At 38.3% G+C, this 18,833-nt stretch overlaps 1 protein-coding gene and 1 long non-coding RNA gene across 3 annotated transcripts in view; one reads left to right on the plus strand and one right to left on the minus strand.

Moving 5' to 3' along the window:
- Positions 1 to 18,833, minus strand: part of LOC141523374 (uncharacterized) — a 50,289-nt gene that overhangs the window by 27,250 nt on the left and 4,206 nt on the right. The gene's annotated exons all lie outside the window — the stretch shown is intronic.
- On the plus strand, positions 3,759 to 12,098 carry RPS10 (ribosomal protein S10). The gene is made up of 6 exons (XM_074236518.1): positions 3,759 to 3,850; positions 4,978 to 5,127; positions 5,800 to 5,971; positions 6,999 to 7,076; positions 11,596 to 11,651; positions 12,010 to 12,098. The coding sequence occupies exons 2-6, from the start codon at positions 4,978 to 4,980 to the stop codon at positions 12,049 to 12,051; spliced, it is 498 nt and encodes a 165-aa protein (XP_074092619.1). The 5' UTR covers positions 3,759 to 3,850; the 3' UTR covers positions 12,052 to 12,098.

Genomic DNA, 18,833 nt, shown 5'->3' on the forward strand with positions numbered 1-18,833 from the left:
AGTTAATGTGATGGACTATTACCTTGCTATAAGAAATTATGAATATAAAATATTCACAGAGCCTGGAAAGTTTATATGAACTGATGCAGAATGAAGTAAGCAAAACCAAGAACACAACATGTAGAACTACTATATTAAAAGAAAGAACAATAAAAAGAAAGAGAACGTTATGAAATAAAAACAACTAGGCCTGATTCTCTGGGAAGACTTAAGAAAAGGTATTCTATTCTTTCTCTCTCTATATATATATATTTAGTTTTTGCAAGGCAATAGGGTTAAATGGCTTGCTCAAGGTCACACAGCTAGGCAATTATTAAGTGTCTGAGGCCAAATCTGAAATCAGGTCCTTCTGACTCCAGGGCTGGTCCTCTCTCCACTGCGCCACCTAGCTGTCCCAAGAAAAGGTATTTTAGATTCCTTCACAGCAGACAAATGTGGGGGACTATGGATGAAGGATGTTACATGTACTAACACAGTCAGTATGTTGATTAGTTTTATAAATTGCTTCCCCTTCCTTACTCTCTCCCTCCCTTTAAAACTTTTGTTATAAGGGATGGCTTCCTGACTGGAGGCAGTAGGAATGAATGTGATGGAACAACAAAAATCATCTCTAAAATAACTGTAAATAAACAAATGAATAAGGAAATAAATAAATAAATAAATATGAAACAATTCATGAGTCAGAAAATAATTTGTCAGAGAATGTGTCACAATTTTGGGAAGGTCAAAAAATATAGATTATCTATATAGCTTTAAATCTCTGATTCCAAGTTCTCAAGACTTCCTGATCTTCCTAATACCAGATCTGGGTCTTTAATCCAGTAGAAGTCTCCTCTTAACTTAGCAACTAAGGTCTTCCTATCCCTTTTTTAAAAAATTTTATTTATTTTCATCCATTAGTACATGCTCAGTTAACCCCCAAATTCTTTAGTCTTATTCTTTAGAGATATTTTTTTAGGTTTTTTGAAAGGCAATGGGGTTAAGTGACTTGCCCAAGGCCACACAGCTAGGTAGTTATTAATTGTCTGAGGTCGGATTTGAACTCAGGTACTCCTGATTCCAGGGCTGGTGCTCTATCCACTGAGCCACCTAGCCACCCCCCTTTAGTTTTATTCTTGTAACTTATCAAAGGAGTCACTAATACTAGGACATTAACCATAAGGAGTACAGCAGAATTCATATTCAGTGGGCAACTAATCATGTCTTGTATTTGTTCAAAAGATCATAGAATTGCTATTGTGGCTTCAGTCATGTTGACTCTGATACCTTATATGGGGCTGTCTTGGCATAAATACTGGAGTGTTTTGCCATTTCCTTTTCCAGTTCCTTTTCCAGTTGAAAAAACTGAGGCAAGAAGAGTGAAGTGACTTGCCCTGGGTCACACAGATAGTAAGTATCTGAGGCTACATTTGAATGCTGATAGGTGAGTCTCTCTGACTCTAAGTTCTAAAATTAGAACTGTTCAAATTTCTTTTGATTTTTAAATTTTTCTTTTTTATTACAATCTTAAAATGCTCAACAAAGGCAAAAAAGAGTATTGTATATGGTATTGTGAACTTCTGCATAGTTTTTAAAGTTTATATTAAACACAATAAAGTAGTACAAAATTGTCCTGCTTATAATGTCTGCTTCTAATTTTTTTTCTATACATTTAAAAACATTTTATTAGTGTAATTTCTCTCCCTCTTTCTCTTCCTTTTCTTTCCTTTTTTCCTTCCTCCCATCTCTCTTCTCTCCTTCCTTCCTTTGTTCTTTTTCTTTTTTTTTGAATCTTTCACTTTCCTTGCAAATAGAAGCCTTGACTTTCAACAAGCAAGAATAATTGAACAAAACAAATTAATCCATGGGCTGTCTGAAAATCTATGCTATATCCTCTGTCTTTTGAAGTCCTAATTGGTCAGGGTTTTGAAATTTATAAAGTTTTCTGAAAACTTCAATGTTTTTCTTTTCATGAAAAGAGCTGCTGCTCTGCCTCTACATTCTCCTCTTCAACCAAATTGACCACATTCCTGATTATTATACTCCTTGGTTCATATAATGAAATATTGCATGAATTAACAACTGTAAAGAAATTTTATCCAGTAATAAATCTGTATTAAAAGAACCAGATTGGGGGTGAGAGGGTGGGGAGAAAAGATTATTCTGGGTCAATCTGTAATTTCCAAACCCAAACCTAGCAAAAAACAGTCTATAGTAGGTTTTTGCAAGATGGTCATTAAGACTTCAGTGTTAGGTTGCTTCTTGAAGAAAATACCCAAGTGTTCGTGAAGGTTCTTTTGCACATTTATCTAACATGTAATTAACATGTTTCTACTGAAAAGGAGCTGAAACAAAGAACAGTCCCATAAACTTTTTTGCCAGAGGGGAGTAATCTCTGTATTTTGCATATGGAAAACAAGCAAACAAAAAAACCTATACTGAGGGGTGTCCAGCAGGACCTAGGGAAAAGGTATCTTTATGGCCCAGTCTCTATAAGCTTCAAAGTTCATATCAATTCAGTATTCTCTTTGTGTGGATATCTTCTCCCTATCTGCTTTTATTTGTTATTTCTGCCTGACTACTGGGGAGGGGAGGCGACTGCCAATCAAACAAGTATTTATTAAAAATGATGTGCCTCAAGCACTGGACTTAGCGCTGGAAATACAAAGGAAGTAACTGGCCCCTGCCCAAAGGGGGCTTATATTCTGATGGAGACCATGTACCAAAACCTGTCCATACAAGATATATACAGTATAGATGAAGGAAATATAAAAAAGGAAAAGACAGTATTTAATTACTCCCCTATCCATTACATTCCAATGGCTCCCTATCACCACCAAGATAAAAATAGAAAATATTCTCTTTGGTATTCAATTCCTTCACAACCTACTTCTCTCCTGCCTTTCTGGTCTAATACCTTACTCTCTGACAAGTTTCTATCACCCCAGGTGTATTTTATAACAGTCACCCAGGTCTATGGAATGCTTTCCCTTCTTAGTTCACCCTACTGACTTCTCTGGCTTGCTTTATGAGTCAAATAAAATCCAAATCTTTTACAGGATACATCTCTCTATGCTTTCATACTATGTACACACACACACACACACACACACACACACACACACACACACACACACAGGCACACAGAAAGTGGCATCATAGTGGTCAGAGTGTTGGCCTTAGATATTAGATGTGTGACCCTGGTCAGGTCCCTTCACTGTGTCTGCCTCTGTTTACTTTGTAAAATTTAAAAATGAGAGAAGGAAATGATAAACCATTTCAATATCTTTACCAAGAAAACCTCAGATGGAGTCATAAAAAGTCAGACTAAATGAAAAGCAACGAATGACCTTTTGCTTTTTCTTTCAAACAGGTATCTATTGTACACATAAGTATATAATGTGTATATATGTGGGTTTCGTGCACATACTGAATATGATCTGCAGGCACACACTTAAATATGTATATTGATATATCCATCCCTATATCCATATGCCTGTGTACACACGCATCACACATTTGAATTTGGAGAAAAGGCGCAGAATGATATTTACAAATCATCCATCCTCTAAGAAACTTTCAATTGGATTTTTTCCTTTAAAAAGGACTGGCGACCCGGGTACTTTTCCTTTGAGGGTCATGCCCGCCTGCGTCATCTAAAAGAAACTAATCGCAGAAGGCCATCAAAAGGTGCCCTTCAAGGGTTCCTGGAAGTTTTCAATCAGGCACTGGCGAAGACATCCAAGGCCCTCCTGTTCCTGACGTCATCGGCGGGGTCCTTAGCGAAGCCCGGAAGAGGAGCCGCGCCGCGCATGCTCTTTCCTTTCTCTCCTGGGCTCCTTGTAGAGCAGCACCCGTCTCCGCCGCCGAGGTGAGCTAGGAATGGGGCCTTTTTCCCATCCGCACCGCATCGGGCCCATCCCGCCACTAAGACCCCTGGCCGCCCGTGGCCTTGGGCCAGCGGGCTTCCTTAGCCCCGCGAGTGCTATTATTTTCAGGCAGCAAGAAAGGAGACTTCCATCGCGTCGGAGTGCAAGTTAGCTGGAAGGAGGGGGCGAGGCGCGGGCCAGGCCGCGGCCCGCATTTGGCACCCCACAGTCCCGAAGCGGGGCCGGGAGGCACCCTAACTCTGTTGCATCTCTGGGGCGAATACTTGCTTCTAGTCCTGGCTGCAGACCCTCACCCCCCCCCCCCCCCTTGCCTTGGAGAGGACCTGGCACAGCTCAGGGGCTTGGGGGAGGCGGGCTGGGTTAAAGAACTCACATAAAGACAGATTGAGACCTAGAAAACATCTCAAAAAACATCTATTTCCCCCATTTTACACGTGGAAAAACTTAAGCCTAGAGAGGGTCATGCACCCGCGTAAGAACACCTGGATTTTGAACCCGAACGCTTAAAGGTGTACTTTCTCAGACACCTTGGCAGAGACGGATGCATTCTTCTCTACTTGAAGTACTTGAGCAATCTCTTTTAATATTTAAGGTTTTCTTGGTTTTCAGTAATCTTGTGTTTATATTCAGATCCCCCACGATTATGCTTTTAGAGGCATTTGGTTTTCCTTTGATAGGATTATGGGATTTGGAGCTAAAAGAATTTAGAATTTACTCCAATTCCCTTAGTTTTATCAAGAAAGACACAGAAACTGCGGTAAATGGAAATAAGTTTTTTCATTCTCCAGAGTGATATTTCTACCTCGTGTTTTTGGTTATCATTTCAACTCGCTGCTTTTGCCTGATATAACAACTATTCTTATTCGACAGTGTTTTATTCAGAAAATAAATAGTTGTCAATTATATTCAAAGATTTTATTTAATGGTTAAGGGTTGAGCTATATTTGAGCGTAAAGATGAACTACTCTGCAGATGAACTTTGAAAATTTAGAACCTGATTTGAAAACTGTTTTAGGTTGCCCGGGTAACAGAATTGTCTGGAGATACTATATTGAAGTGTTGGCCAATAACTAAGTACATTCCTCATGCTCACACTCTTGTCTTTCAGATGTTGATGCCCAAGAAGAACCGAATTGCCATCTATGAACTCCTTTTTAAGGAGGGAGTAATGGTAGCCAAAAAGGATGTCCACATGCCAAAGCATCCTGAGCTGGCAGACAAGAATGTGCCCAATCTCCATGTCATGAAGGCCATGCAGGTACTAAAGGACAATGAGAGCTGTGTAGGGAGTGACTCAAATAAAAAATATTTGTCCAGAAAAAATCTTGCTTGATTTTGGGACTGCTTTGAAGTAATCTATAAGAAATCATAAAATTTCCTTCTCTTCACTCACATATTATTAGCCAGACTGGTACAAGCCCATATAACCTTATATCTAGGCTATTGCAAATAGCCTTCTGGTTGGTCTCCCTGCTTCTTTTCTCTCCAACTTCAAAGTAACTTCCAGTCAGCCACCAAAATCATTTTCCTAAAACACAGGACTGATCTTGTTGGTTCCCCCACCTCAGTGAACTCCATTAGCTCTCTGTAACTTCTTTGGCCATTATAAAATCCTTTGCTTGACATTTTAAGCTCTTAATCTGACCCTTTCCTATTTTACACTTTTTTCCACATATTCTAATAATCCAGGAAAGCTAGCCTATTTTGGTGATAACACTCCATGTCTGTTAAGTCTTGCTTTGTGAGATGAGGAAAATACCAGCATAGCCTATCTCTTGGGACTGTTTTAAGGGAAATGCTTTTGTTCTCCCCTACTCCCAGCAAAAAAAAAAAATCTTGAAGCAATTAAAGAGAGTTTCATAGTTTCTTTTTCTTCAGATCATTTGGTTGTGAGAACCCAAATGATAAACTAATTATTTTCTTCTTTCAGTCTCTAAAGTCTCGTGGCTATGTTAAGGAGCAGTTTGCATGGAGGCATTTCTACTGGTATCTCACCAATGAGGGCATTCAGTACCTCCGGGATTATCTTCACCTGCCCCCTGAGATTGTGCCTGCCACTCTTCGCAGAAGTAGACCTGAAACTGGAAGGCCAAGGCCTAAAGGTATTATATTTAAAATTATGTGATTATATCACCATCATCATTTGTGTCAAGGTAGAATACTCATTGGAAGTGGATATTGTAGTTGAATGTTATTTGCCTTGGGAGTAAAACTATTCTTGAGGAGAAACAATGAAGTACATAAAATAGAGGTATTGTCATAACAAAGCTTTTTAAAGTCTATTTTTAAGAACTGACTTATGACATTAATTAACCTTGCTCAAGTCCTTTCAACCTTTGCTTTTTGCTCCAGTATGAGGGGTTAGTAAGGTAAATCTGCTATCTTGTAAATCCTTTATATGTTCATTCATTCATTTTTGGAACTACTTAGATGGAGAGGGATTATTTTATCAGACTGTCCTCTATCTTTTTTGCTCCAACATTTCCTTAGCTCTTCTTTCTATCTTAGTTATTCAGCACACAACTCCTCATCACCTGCTTCTAGTAGTTTTTTTTTGTCTCCCAAAGGGTTTGATCTGTACAGAATTTCTGATAATTATATTGGCCTTTTTAAAAAATCCTACTGAAAACAGTTAAGTCTCTTATACTACCTCCATGAAATTTGAAAATATGCTCATCACTTTCTAGGTATTCTAGAATATTTTCCTGTATTCCCTTTTAACTTCTGGTATTATGAAGCTGTATCTGCACACACACCTTTGGACTTAAATATCTTAATGAGTAAATATAGGGGAAAGTAGCCTAACTGAAAAGAGTTTTAGAACCTTCCTAGATGGAAGATAATTTGAGAGGCAAAGGTCTCCATTTTTAGAAACTGGCTATTTCAAAAGTTCCAGTCATTTGGCATAAAGTTTCTACTAACTTTGTTTTAAGCATACAATATTTTGATTTGTATAACCTTTCATAAGTGGTTTTGGGGGAAGCAGATAATGTTTTGAGTATTGTTTCATGTTAAAGAGTTCTGGGAACACAATTTCTCCTACAACTACTCAAAAGTCAGGAATATGGATATTCAAAATTCCAGTTAACTAGGTTTCATGATATTAATAGTGTGCTTGATTTATTTTAGGTCTGGAGGGTGAGCGACCTGCCCGGCTTACTCGGGGTGAAGCTGACAGAGACACATACAGACGAAGTGCTGCTCCCCGTAAGTTATCTTGCTACAGGGGAATATTGTTAATTTGATTGAATAAATATTTATTTAAGCACTTGTTATGTAAGAAAATTCTCCCCCTGAAGCTTGTATTTTGCTGAAGGTTGGAGGGACCTTATGCTGGTAAGTATATACAAAGTATGTTGTGTAAGGGAGAGGGGGGTAATCTTAACAGTTACTGATCAGGGCTTCAGGCAGAAGGTATCTATCTTTTTGAACTGAGCTCTTTGCAAGAAGTTTGGAATTTCAACTATAAAGGAATATCCTATTCCAAGCATAGGATAACAGGAAATAGAACTGCTGTGGTTGGGATGTGTGTTTGAGAGAGTTGATTATTTGAAATAGTGGTTCCTGTAGCCATGCAGAAAAGTTTGTATTTTGACCTGGGATGGAAATCAATGGAGCTTTTTGTGCCTGAGAATAACAAGGTCTGAACGTTAAGAATTTAGCAACAATGTGGAGGAAGGTGTATTTATTAAAGATTGGAAGAGACCAATTCAGTCACTGATGCAGAGATTCAGATGTAAGAGGCAATGTAGCTTTTTTTTAAGATTCAGATCACTTTATTTTGGTTTTTGCAAGGCTACAGAGTTGAGTGATTTGCCCAAGAGCACACAGCTAGATAATTAAAAGTGTCTGCATCTGGATTTGAACTCAGGTCCTTCTGACTTCAGGGCCAGTGCCATATCCATTTCACCACCTAGCTGCCCCTGGCAATGTAGCTTTGAACTAGGGTTATGGATGACTAGCACCATATGGTACCCTGCAAAGTTACTTTATCTATCTCAGTTTCCTCAAATTAAAAAGAGAATAGTATCTACTTTCATGGTGGTTACAAGGATCCAAACTCTTTGTACAATGTAAATGAGTTTGTCAGATAAAATTGACTAGATTTGTTTGGATATAGGAATGACTTGTGGGTTGAGTGCTTGCATGGTTGAAAGAAAGGGTGGGTTTAGGGGAAAGGCATTTTGAGTTTGAGATATCTTTAGAGATGTAGAGAGGGTGGGAAATGCAGCTTAATAAGGAAGTAAAAGTTTGATAGGTAGTTTTGTGAATCAGCCTTCATAAAAACTGAAGGTAACATTACTACGAGAATATAAAGGAGAGTAGGTGTATATATAGGTTAAGTAGGGAAGGGGAAAACCAAGGAGAAAAGGTACAAACCCAGTAAGGACCAGCTATACAAAGAAGATGACTGAAGGTGAAATTTATCAATGAAGAGATACTTGATAATCTTGGAAAGAGTAATAAAATGGGATTGATTAATGAGTAGGAAATAAGATGGAGGAAACAAATGTGCCCAGCCCTTTCTAAGGGTTTAGTTCAAAGGGGATTTTTTGTTTGTTTGTTTTGGGGGTTTTTTGGGTTTGTTTTTAGGTTTTTGCAAGGCAAATGGAGTTAAGTGGCTTGCCCAAGGCCACACAGCTAGGATTTGAACCCAGACTCCTGACCCCAGGGCCCATGCTTCAGGTGCTTTATCCACTGTGACACCTAGCTGCCCCTTTGTTGTTGTTTTTTTAAAGAATGAAATGAACCTTGGGGTGGAGAGCAAGAGACTGTCTAGAGAATAAAATTTCCATAATACTTGGGAATAATGGAAAGTTTCAGCCTTGGCTATGGAGAAGGCCTGCTTCTTCCTCTGAGACTGAAGCAAAGGAGTTTGATTGTATTGTTGCTATTAACAACTGGTGTCTGTATAATTGTCTGTGTGCCAAACATTGTACAAAGAGTTTTGATCTTCATAACCACCATGAAAGTAGATACTATTCTCTTTTTAAGTTGAGGAAACTGAGATAGATGAAGTAACTTTGCAGGGTACCATATGGTGCTAGTAAGTGTCTGGGGCCTTGAGTGAACCCATCTTTCTGACTCTTTAGCCTGGCACTGAATCCCTTGTCTACCAACTGCCTAGGAGAGAAGGGGGATTGAGTTATGGAATCCAAAGGAGATTTTTAGTAATGTCTCTTTTTTTCTTCCATTGAGATGAGGAGAGGTGGTATGAGATCTGAGGAGGTTTGGGAAATTGTGGAGAATAAACAAATTGCCTGATGGCAATGAGGAGCCAGTTGGGATATTATATTGGTAGTGACGTTTGGTGGCCTCCCTGAGGGGGGAGGTGTGTTATGACTGCTCCAGGAGCTTAGGGTAGGTAACTTGTCCATACAAAGTAGGTTGGAGGAGGAGGTGGTATAATTCTGGGTTGAAGGTTTGCAGGATGGGGTAGTGACTTCTTCTCTCAGACTGCAGAGTCACTGCATTATAGTAGCAAATCTAGATCTCAATAGTCTTGGGACTATTAAGAATTCTTTATGAGAATTACAAATTATTGTACAAGGCAGGTCATTTCAGGGATTGAAGGGAGACCTAATGAGTCTGTTGGGTGATATCTTAAAAGTCAGAATCTCAGGATTCATGCCTAGATTAGTGGTGAGAGTTGGGGTTATTAGAGACCTTTGAACCACCTTTATTCAGTTAATAAACATTTCAAAAGGCTAGGATTTGTTGAATGAAAAGTGGTGCATCTTCATTCATTGAGCCTATATTTGACTATTTAATATCCCAATGACCTTTCCAACCACTTCTAATAGTTCTGACTTGAAAAATTAATCCTTTTTAAATTCCTTTATCTGATCGATCTATTTTTTCCCTGTGCCTTATGACCCCCTCATCCAATCTTCACCTTCATTTCTTTTCCTGTTACCCCCAAAGCTGTCATGCCTAAACCAGCAATTCTTTTCTTAATTTTAAACCCCTGGAATAAACCAGCTCAATCCTTATACTATTCTCTACTTAAAATCCCTGCTCCCTTATCCTGTTACACTCTTTGCATAACACCAGCCCTCAATTACTCCAATCCTAGACTTCCTTATCTTCTATTCTGTAATGTACTGATACACTATTGATATACATTATCTCAACTGAGCCCTCAGAGCATCAAAGCTATTGTTCCACCCCCCCAATCCTTTTTTCCCACAACTTATCTGAACTTCCCTTCTCAACCCTCCTATGACCCCACCCACCCACCCTTTTTCCTGAGGCTTAGCTTCATACTTCACCAAAAAAAAAAAATGAGACAAAGTTCCTTCTCCCCTCCTTTCCTCAGTGTTCTACCTTCTATCTCCTTCACTCCTGTTTCGCATCAAGATATGACCTTTCTCCTTGCCTTAGATAACACATCCTTAAGAAACTCACGTGTTCTCATCATTCCCCACTTGCTGTCTCTTACTTTCCTTAATTGTTATTTCATGTTCTTTACATCTCCGAAATGTTTTACCCTTTTCTTCCTGTATAATCTATTTGGTTTTCTCATCAGTTTTCATCTCTGCGCGTGTTTCCTAGATCTATATATCCAGCCCTACTCTCCTGTTCTCCAGTCCTGAATTACCAATTACTTTTTTTCTTTAGGTTTTTTTTTTTTTTTGGTGGGGCAATAGGGTTAAGTGGCTTGCCCAAGGCCACACAGCTAGGTAATTATGATGTGTCAAATTTGAACTCAGAAACTCCTACTCCAGGGTTGGTGCTCTAAGGACTGCCTAGCCACCCCATGCCAGTTGTGATTTGAACATCTGGAACTGGTTGTCCTACAGGCATCTTATATTCAACCTGTCCTAAGTAAACTAACTCCCTTTGTTCTTCTCAGTTTTCTGATGCATTCTCCCAGTGTGTTTCATTCACTCTGCTCTAACTTCCCTCACATGCAATTTGTTGCTAAATCTATTTTAACAATATCACTTCTGTCCCCTTCTAAGTTCTCACAACCATATTCTTAGTTCAGGTCCTAATCTCATTTTTTTTGGATTGTTTATAATAGCTTTCTAATCATTCTTCTTGCCACTTCCCACCCCTCTAATCCATCTTCCTTTTCAACTGACTTTTTTTTTTTTGCAAGGCAAATGGGGTTAAGTGGCTTGCCCAAGGCCACACAACTAGGTAATTATTAAGTGTCTTAAGACCTGATTTGAACCCAGGTACTTCTGCCACTGCGCCACCTAGCTGCCCCTTCAACTGACTTTTTAAAGTGACTCATACGCCCATCCTCAGTAAACTCTGGTGATTCCTTTGTACCTCTGGGCTCAAAGAAGACTTCCTTTGGTAGCTAATCTCTTCACAACTGGGCCCTTTCCATTTTCCTAGACTTTATACACTATTCCTATGATCTAGCCTTCCCAATCTCCTTGATGATTCCTCCGACGATCTCTCCCTCCCCTCACAGATTGTCCCTATGCTTGCACTGTTCTCCCTCCTTACCAGTCCTTAACTTCTTCCAAAGTTCAGTTCCAAAGAGAGAAGAGAGACACATACCTGAGCTTTTTGAGGGCAGTCACCTGTTGTTGCATTTAGAACATAATACCCAGGACTTGGTGCCTAGTAAATGCTTGATAAATGTTTTTGGGGTAGGGGGATATGACTAAATTTAAAATACTGCTTTTTCTTCTCCCATTTTCTCTTTGGGGTTTTTATCTGAAACTTAGACCAGATAGTCATTCTAACTTACTGCTCATTTTCCTAGCTGGTGCTGACAAGAAGGCTGAAGCTGGGGCTGGGTCAGCAACAGAATTCCAATTTGTAAGTAATTTCATTTTGGACTTTGATATATACATGTAACTATTCTCCTGAACCTGGGTAGGTTTTAGAAACTTGTTTGTATTGTCTGTATACCTTTGCTGGAGAGTGGATAGAATTCCACACCTTTACATAGGCAGACAATTTTGTGAGGCTTTGTGAGAGTGCCATCCATGCTCATCATCTCTAGGGCCACAAGAACTGCTTGGAAGTACTTAGACCATCTCAGAGAAACTAAGAATTCCTTTGGGGGGGATTCAGTTTTAAACTATATTGATGGAGTTAAGCAAAGCTCATAAGATTTTTTGGAAGGACCGATGCAATTATGATATGAATGTAACTGTTTACTTTTCTCTTACAGAGAGGTGGATTTGGTCGTGGACGTGGTCAACCTCCTCAATAAACCATAGAAATATGTTTCATATTGAATAAAATTTTGGGGAAAAATAAGGTTTTATGTACTTGTTTTGTTGGCATTTGTAGTCTTTTGTACTTTTGGTCATTCCCAGGAAAGATGACTGATTTGTTTGTATATCTTGTATATCAGTATTTGAACTGAAAGGTACCATCTGTAGTATCTGGGGAGGTGAAAGGAGGAAGTTAGGGAAACAGCTTTCTTGCCCTCACTATTTTATATATACACAAAGATTTTGAGTTTTACAATTTTTCCTCAATCTTACTTCCCTCCTCCCAACACAAGGCAGTTTATCAGTCTTTACATACACATACATTGTTTCCATGTTTACATTGATCCATCACCCTCACTTTCTGTGAGAGCTGTTTTGAAATGGGAGCTGTCTATTCTGCTTGCCTAAAAGTGTTCCTAAGGACTCTGTATTTTCCCCTCAGTAAAGCCTGCTCGGTACTAGCAAGAATGCATGAATGTAGTTCTTAGTGGAGAGAGTATTTTCACCAGTGAAAAGGTTAAATTTCAATTTTTATATTGTAATAAGAGGAATTTTTAAACTGTCCTTAAGATGAAAGCCCTGAGAAGCTGGAGAAATTCATAGTTTTTGAGTTCTAATAAACTATAGTCTAAACTGGGTCATTTGTTTAATAAGTTCAAGTCACTGAATGCTGATTTAGGAGGGATTGGTTGCTCTTGCAAAGTTTTCATTTTAATCACAATCATAAGTAGTAAACTTTTTTTTTCTTCCTGTAGTAGATGAAAAGATTCTCTGCATAGAATTCTTGATTCTTTGGGGGGGAATGCAAAATCTCAGCAAGAGTTTTGTAGAGCAGAGGTTCTTGATCTGAGATCTGTGAACTTGTTAATTTTTTTAATACTTGGATTACTCTATAAGTGGTTACCTTTGTAATCCTATGTACTTAATCCATTTAAAAACATTGTCCATAGCCTTCACTAAACCACCAAGAGGAGCCCATGACAGAAAAATTAAGAAACTTTACTGCAGAAGGATTTGAAAGGCAGAATATAAATTAAAAAAATTTAGAAGAGAATCCTAGGTTTTCTATTCCTGCATTTTGCTTTTTCAAGAATTTGCTTATCTTGATTTTATATTATCCTCAATAGGCCTTTTTAAGTTACTCTGAGAATTTAAGTGAGATCAAGTATTAGGAAGTCAACCTCTCATAGAATTGTTTGTACTTCTCCCTAAACTATTTAAGTTTTTTTGCTAGGCAAACGGGGTTAAGTAGCTTGCCCAAGGCCACACAGCTAGGTAATTATTAAGTGTCTGAGAACGGATTTGAACCCAGGTACTCCTGACTCCAGGGCCGGTGCTTTATCCACTACTGCCACCTAACCGCCCCTTGATTAATTACTCTGAATAGGCAAAGTTAGGAAGAGGACTCTTGGCAACATTAACTTGAGTAATAGCTATGCAAGGGTTCTATAAAAAGTTAGCTTAAAAGCATTCCAGGAGCAGAAGTCATAAATTGTAAATCTCGAATGAAGGTTTGCAGAATCCTTTCTACTAAATAAGGGTCATTTTTTTAGAGGAAAGCCAACCAAGCCTGCAAAAATTGTTGAAAAATGATATTTTTATTTTGCCTATGCAACCTGATTAGAAACCAGTAGATGTCAGACTACTACGAGGCAAAAATCTCTTGCCTTGCATTTTCAACAGCTAATTTGGAACTTTCATTGCCAGTAGGGGAAGCTTTCTTTGGCAGAAAGACTCATGTTTGGGGAAACTTTCAGTGCCCCATTGGCTGCCTTTGCCTGGTCTGGCTTTTTATCCAATTTTCCAGCTGGCTTGCATGATGTCAAGTGGTTTGCCCGTGTTCACACGCAGAGGCGATTGTTTAACCTGGATTAGACTCCAAGATGTTACTGGCTCCCTGTCTTCCCTTTTCCTTCTTACCAAAACAGAATGAATGAATTTGTACTTTCTAGCCCAAATGGCTTAATGCCCTAAGTCTTTATAGCTTTTCAGCTGGAGCTTTGTTTCTTTCAGTAATATGAAATCCTAGGCCCTTAAAAGGAAGTACTGGAACCTAGCTTCCATATTCCTGAAAATCTTATGCTGCTGCTAAGCATGGAAAGATGGTGAAACTTGAGCCTATATTACAACATTAAATCAGAATGCTGTCAGATCATCAGACTTGGTGGAAAAGATAAAAAGAGCAGAATCTAGTCTGACGGTACTTAGTGTCCATGAACTTTTAAAAAACAATTATTTTCCGTATTCTACATATTTTATTTAGTGCATTTAAAAAATCTCAGGGGCAGCTAGGTGGCGTAGTGGATAAAGCACCGGCCCTGGAGTCAGGAGTACCTGGGTTCAAATCCGGTCTCAGACACTTAATAATTACCTAGCTGTGTGGCCTTGGGCAAGCCACTTAACCCCACTGCCTTGCAAAAATCTGAAAAAAGAAATCTCAGAAGGGTTCTGCAGGACAAATCTGGTCAAAACCTTCATTTTACAACTGAGTCCTAGAGAGGGGAAATAATTTACAAAGGGAATTAGCTGAGTCAGATCTAGAACCTGGAATCCTTGACTCCTGGGCCAAAGCTTACAAACTAATTGGCAAGAAAAATGAAAAATATCCTGCAATAAATGATTTTTATAGAACCACTATATCCTAAAGAGATTTTTTTTAAAAAGGAGCAAATGATGTCTTTGTCCAAAAATATTTGTAGCACCTCTTTTTGTGGTTGGCAAAGAATTGGAAATTGACAATGTTGATCAGTTGGGAAATGGCTGGACAAGTTTTTGCATATGGTTGTGCTGGTATACCATGGTGCTGAAAGAAATGACAATCAGGATACTCCCAGGAAAACCTGGAAAAATTATGAATTGATAGAAAGCAAAATGAGTAGAACAAGAAGATTAAGAGTAATATTGTACAGTGATCTACTGTGAGTGATTCAGCTATTCTTAACCATACAGTAATGAAAGAATTTCAAAGGCCTCATGATGAAAAATGTTCTTTCCAGAAAAAAGTTATGGAGTCTGAATGCAATTGAAGCATACTATTTTTCATTTTTTAAAAATTTCTTTTGATATGACTTCCTTCACAATATCACTAATATCTCAAATTGGGAGGCGAAGGAAGAAAGAAAATTTGGAACTCGATTTTTAAAAAAAGTTAAATTTGCAGCATTAAAAGAAAATGTTTAAAAACTGTACATGTTAATTGGAGAAAAAAAATTTTTTTTTAGGTTTTTGCAAGGCAATGGGGTTGTGACGTGTCCATGGTCACACAGCCAGGTAATTGTTAAGTGTCTGAGGCAGGATGTGAACTCAGGTCCTCCTGACTCCAGGGCTAGGGCTCTATCCACTGTACCACCTAGCCTCCCCTAAAACAAAATATTTTTAAAAAAATAAGTGACTTTTGCTCAATTTGGATGAATGTACAACATGGAAACAAAGACTGACAGATTGCTTTCCCTGGGGGGGGGGGGGGAGTAAGATTGGAGGAAAAAATTGTAAAACTCATCTTTAATAAAAGAAAAAAAATAACTTACATAGCCTGCAGAGTATTTTATATCCAGTCTGTCATTTGTCCCTTATAGGGATGAGGTAGATAAGAGTATTTATTCTCTGTTTTTACCATAAAAAGGATCACAAGTGACTTGTGGATACAGACCTAGTTAAGTGTCAGAGTTAGGATTTAAACTTTTGCTTCTAGTTCTCTGGCACTAGGGTCAGAAGCCTAAAAACAGGAGTTGGGATTCAAATCTAGGTATTGCTATTTCACAGTTCTAGCTTTTTTTCTTCTCACCATATTATGACCACTAAGATAAAAAGATTTGTGAAATAATGTTAAATAGAACAAGAATAAACAGATGTTTGAAAATGAATAAGTAAATCTGAATACTACCAATATTTCTATGGGGGCCCTGGTGTATTTGGTATGTTGGTGAACTTGGTAGGATAATCATTGGGCTATGTTATTTCCAAATTATTTAAAGGAGAGATTTGAATAAGTAAGTAACACTGGTAAAGGATAGTAACAGGAGCATATTATTGTTAAGAAATTCCATATTGTATAAATCAAAAAAGGACTGACTAGAATGCTAAAACTAGGGATGTTAAATGAGACTTGAGAAAGCTGCAGGATTAGTCTAGATAGGAAATTCTTCAATAATTCACATATATTTTTAGCAATTTACCTCAAAGTGTGTAACTGAATTTTTGAGAAGAAATTTGATTCCTAAAGGGAAAAAAACATTTTGGTAAATTTTAAAACTTTGCTTGACTTGCACATTATATCATTCATTGAAAACTGGAGTGTGTGGACACAGTGCTGTACGTGATGCTGAATTTCTAAATAGTTACTAGGAACTGGTACAGGAAGCAATTGGGATAGTAACAACGACTTTGAATTCAACATTCTGCTGGGAAAGGAGAAACCAAAATAAACTTGTCACTTGGTTACTCATTTGTACAAAAAGAAACTGGGACACAATGAGGGTAGCTTGAAAAAAAAAGGAACAGCTTTAAAATGCTATAACCTACATTGTAGGTCCTACAAGGAAGCCCTAGCACTTTGTATTTTAAAGTACCTTCTTGGAAGCCCAGGGAAAATATATGGCACAGACCCAAAAGAAGAAACAAATGAAAAATAATTCTTGTACGGTTAGTTGACAGTCAAAGAGGCTATTGTAGGGAAAAGGGCATCTTCTCAATAAGGGCCACATTATTCATGCTAAGAGAACAGGGAGAAAGTGGGGCAGACTGAATGCAAGCTAGAATTTGAAGAGTGCCTCAAACAAGATTAAAAGAAGTTGCTTCAATATATGTCAAAATCCAGAAGTTTAAGAATCAGTAGAGACCTTTCAACTCAGTGCAAAAGGGATGCAGAAGGATGGGAAAGCTATATGGGCAGTGACTTCTTTTGAGTCTAAGGAAAATTCCTCAGGTTTTTTTGAAGTAGAAATGGCAGAGGGACTAAATTAAATTGGAGCATAAAGCAGGTAAACTATTCTAGACTAAGGTGAAATATGAGATTAAGCTAAATTAAAGCTGCACGAGCCAAGAGTTGTGAAAAACTCAAGGATAAGATTATGAGACAATAGTTACATCCTGAGCCCACTTTTCTTCTATACTACTTCATTTAGTGTTCTCACCAGATCCCATGGTTATAATGACCATCTCTAGTAGTCTTAACAATTTTCAGGTCTCTCTTGCCCTACCTCTCCCAACCTCCCATTTCCAACTGCATTTTATACCTCTCAAACCAGATGTTCAATAGACATTTTTTTAAGGGTTTTTTTTTTTTTGCAATGCAAATGGGGTTAATTGGCTTGCCCAAGGCCACACAGCTAGGTAATTACCAAGTGACTGAGACTGGATTTGAACCGAGGTACTCCTGACTCCAGGGCCAGTGCTTTACCCACTGCTCCATCTAGCTGCTGTCCAATAGACATTTGAAACTCAACATATCTATAACTTTTCCCCCAAAGCCTCCCCTCATCCCACCTTTCCCAATTACAGTAGAGGGCAATGCCATCCCTCTGGTCCCTAGGGCTCACCACAATGGAGTCCTCCTGGATTCCTCACTGTCTCACCCCAACACACTCCATATCCAATCTGTTGCTAAGACTTTGTAGTATCTCTGCAATATACCCCCTTCTCTCCTCTGGCATTGCCACCACTCTGGACTACTGTTACAGCTTGCTGGTAGGTCTGTCTGAGTCTCATAGTAAGTGATGGCATCCAGGTTTTAAGATTCTCAGACACTTTCTATTGATCTAGATTCTTCAACTGTAAGCCACATGATTAGAGACCTGCCTTATTTGCAGGCAGGCCAAATGATTTAAAAAAAAATCACTGAGCAATGCAAATCTAGTGTATCATGGTGGTTAATTCTTGTGCAATTGTAAATGCTTAATTTTAGTAAGTAATAAACTTTTTTTGCTAAAAATCTCAAGTGGTTTGAATTTGGCCTATAGACTATATGCCTTTTGTAGTATATGCCTTTTGTAGGATTCCATACACTATGGTTTTTGCTTTTCCCCAAGGAATTTTTGCTTTTTTAACTGTCAACAGTCGTGGAAAACACTGGACTGAAGTTCAAGGACTTGGATAAGAGTGTTTAAGTCACCTCTGTAAGCCTTGGTCTCATCCATAAAAGGTGGGCAGGAAAACTTCCAATATATCTCTCATTTTATCTTTATAAATTGACTATGTATAGTACCTTTATAGCCTCCCTTGCAGAGATGGGAGGTTTTATGAGATGGAGAAATGGAACTATGGGTAAAGAACACCAAATTTTCTGCTAGTTTTGCTAAACTTTTTTTCTTTTTAATTTTTGTTGTTATAATGGATGGCTATCTGGAAGATGGAAGGGGTGATATTTATTGGTCAATTAGCAAGTATTATGTAGTGTTAACTGCCTACTATTGCTAAATTTGGGGGATAAAATGAAAAAAAAATGATCCCCACTCTCAAATAGCTCATTCTAATGAAGTAAATAATGCACAAATAACCATATAAAATATACAGTCTAAATGGGAATTGGTAGTACAAGCAAGGCACTGGTTGAGAAAATACTGGGAAAGATTTCTTGCAGAAGACTGGATATGAGCTGAATCTCATACAAAGCAAGGGAAGCCAGGAGAGAGAGGTGAATTGGGAAAGCATCCCAGATAGCAGTCAGTAAAAAGAACAGTTGAGAGATTTAGTCTTGAGTATCCATAGCAGCAAGATCATGTTATTGGATTTTTTTATCTTTATTTAATTTTTTTCTTTTAAGACACTATCTCCCCCTTAA

Source organism: Macrotis lagotis, chromosome 5 (genome assembly GCF_037893015.1).
Source record: "Macrotis lagotis isolate mMagLag1 chromosome 5, bilby.v1.9.chrom.fasta, whole genome shotgun sequence".
In the NCBI taxonomy this organism is placed as follows: Eukaryota; Metazoa; Chordata; class Mammalia; order Peramelemorphia; family Peramelidae; genus Macrotis; species Macrotis lagotis.

Coding starts and splice junctions, on each gene's coding strand:
- RPS10 (XM_074236518.1), top strand. CDS start 4,978: ATGTTGATGCCCAAGAAGAACCGAATTGCCATCTATGAACTCCTTTTT. Junction 5,128..5,799: donor ATGTCATGAAGGCCATGCAG/GTACTAAAGGAC, acceptor TTCTTCTTTCAG/TCTCTAAAGTCTCGTGGCTA. Junction 5,972..6,998: donor TGGAAGGCCAAGGCCTAAAG/GTATTATATTTA, acceptor GATTTATTTTAG/GTCTGGAGGGTGAGCGACCT.